Genomic DNA, 2,102 nt, shown 5'->3' with positions numbered 1-2,102 from the left:
TAGCAGATACTCTTAATTTACAATGATTAGTCATTCCATTTGTTCTCTATATTTACAATAACTGTAAAATAACATTGAACTCTATAGCTTCTTCGAGGTCCAAGGAAAACCAAAACACTTTCCGAAGAATGGAAAATAGCTTTTTAAAAGTCCTTCTACAAAAGTTCTCCCCTCTCTTTTTGTACTTTAAGAAAAAATAACTTTTCCCCCCTGCTTCGCCATGCGAAGGGCACTGGAATATAAATAGCAGGTTAACATTATTAGCGACAACCAGAATAAGTCTCTCTTTGCTCTGTTCTTTTTTTTTTTCCTTTTGCTTATTTTTTTTTTAAAAATACAGTAGAAGCCGGTAACTTTTAACGTATAATACTGACCTTTTAATAAGTAAATTAAAACTGGGACCGTATATACACACACATATACATTCCTACACAGTTAAACAGTGCATTACATGAACCAGAAAGCTAGGTCTCTGTAGCCAGAAAAAAAAAAAAAAAAAAAAAAAAAGTTCATTGAATCCCCCCCCTCCCCGCCTCGCGAGAGGGTGGTGGAACTGGTTGGAGACGGTGCGGAGGCGGGCGGTGGGGGGGGGGGGGCGTCGGTGGGGTTCCATCCATTGTCCGGGTGCGGGGAGGGGGCCCCGAGTTCTAGCACGAGCACTTGCACTCGGAAATGATGGGGTACTGGATGGGAATCCAGCCGCAGCGCTGGCCCCCGCGCCGCTGACAGCGCCACCGCAGCACCGTGAGGTGCACGGACTTGGACGGCTTGCACACCATGCCCTCGGGCACCGAGCACGAGCGCTTGCTGAAGCAGCTGCCCACCTTCACGTAGCGCGGCCAGAAGCGGCTGCCCAGGTCGTTCCACGCGTACAACACCGGGCAGAAGGTCTGCGACCACAGCCACATCTGTAACTTCCTCCGCAGCTTCTTGCTCAGGCGCTGCTTCTTGCCCGGGGCCAAGCCCTCGGAGAACTCCAGCCCTTTGATCTCGCTCGGCATGGCCCCCGACGGCCGCTGCCGCAGCAGCTGGTCCAGCTCGGCCAGGTCCTCGGCGCCCCCGGCCGCGCCCCGCGCCCGCGCCCGCGCCCCCGCCCCCGCCGGGCCGCTCCTCGGGGGGCGAGGTGGCCATGAAGCCCGGGTCGTAGTGGCCCCCGAGCAGCGAGCGCAGCAGCGTCTCGTTCAGATCCTTCTCCTTGGGGTCAAAGATAGGGTCCGGGTGCTCGATGAGGTCCACCAGGGGCAGGTTGTCGCTGGGGGCCGGGCGGATGTGGAGGTAGTGCTGGCCGCCGGCCGGTGCCGCCCGCAGCCCCAGGACCACCACCAGGGCGTAGAGGGTGACCCCCAGGCTGGGGCAGCGCTCCATGCCTCCGGCGCGCCCGGGGCTGCCGCCGCGTCCGCGTCCCCCGAGGAGAGCACTCCCCGGCCCTCCGGAGGCGGCTCACCCGCGGCTGGGCGGGCGCAGGGCCGGCAGCATGAGGCGCCGGGAGAGCCCTTCGCGCGGCGCCGGCTCCCACCGGGGCGGGCGGGAGGCGGCGCACGGGTCGGCCGCGGCTGCTCCGCCGGGTCTACTGGGGCCGGCGGCCGCGGCGGGGCGTCCGCGGGGACTCCAGGGCGCCGGCGGGCGCGGGGGGCGCCGGCTCCTCGCTGCTCCCGGGCGGCGGCGCGGGGCGCGGGGCGCGGGCGCGGGGCGCGGGCGCGGGCGCGGGCGCGGGGCGCGGGGCGCGGGGCCGAGCCGCCCTCCCCTCCTCCTCCTCCTCCGCTCGCCGCGGTCGTCCCGCCGCCCGGGGCAGCGCGGCTGGCGCAGCGGGTCCGGGGCGCGTCCCTCCGCCTGCTCGGGGCTCCGCGGCCGGCTCTGCCCGGCGGACTCCAGCGGCGGCGGCGGCGGCGGCGTCCGCGCACGTTGGCACCGGTTTGTCTGTCTCGCAGGGTCCAAGCCTTTAAATTTCCTGCACTTTCAGCTCCATCACCATGGAAACCACTGACTCTCTCGGCGTTGCCCCCTCCCCCTCCTTCCCCCCAAACAACAACCCCACCCCCCACTTCTCCACCCCCGAGGAGCCGGAGCGGCACAGGCTCCGGGGGAAGCCGCCTGCACTCGCC

At 64.8% G+C, this 2,102-nt stretch overlaps 1 protein-coding gene across 1 annotated transcript; it reads right to left on the bottom strand.

Moving 5' to 3' along the window:
• Nucleotides 1-485: 485 nt before the first annotated feature.
• NOG (noggin) lies at nucleotides 486-1,681 on the bottom strand. The gene is given in 2 exon segments (XM_025440587.3): nucleotides 486-1,088; nucleotides 1,090-1,681. Coding segments are annotated over 2 exon segments (717 nt in total). The 5' UTR covers nucleotides 1,366-1,681; the 3' UTR covers nucleotides 486-647.
• Between the last annotated feature and the right edge of the window lie 421 nt (nucleotides 1,682-2,102).

This window comes from Canis lupus, chromosome 9 (assembly GCF_003254725.2).
Source record: "Canis lupus dingo isolate Sandy chromosome 9, ASM325472v2, whole genome shotgun sequence".
Lineage (NCBI taxonomy): Eukaryota > Metazoa > Chordata > Mammalia > Carnivora > Canidae > Canis > Canis lupus.
This window is presented reverse-complemented; position numbering and strand designations above follow the sequence as displayed.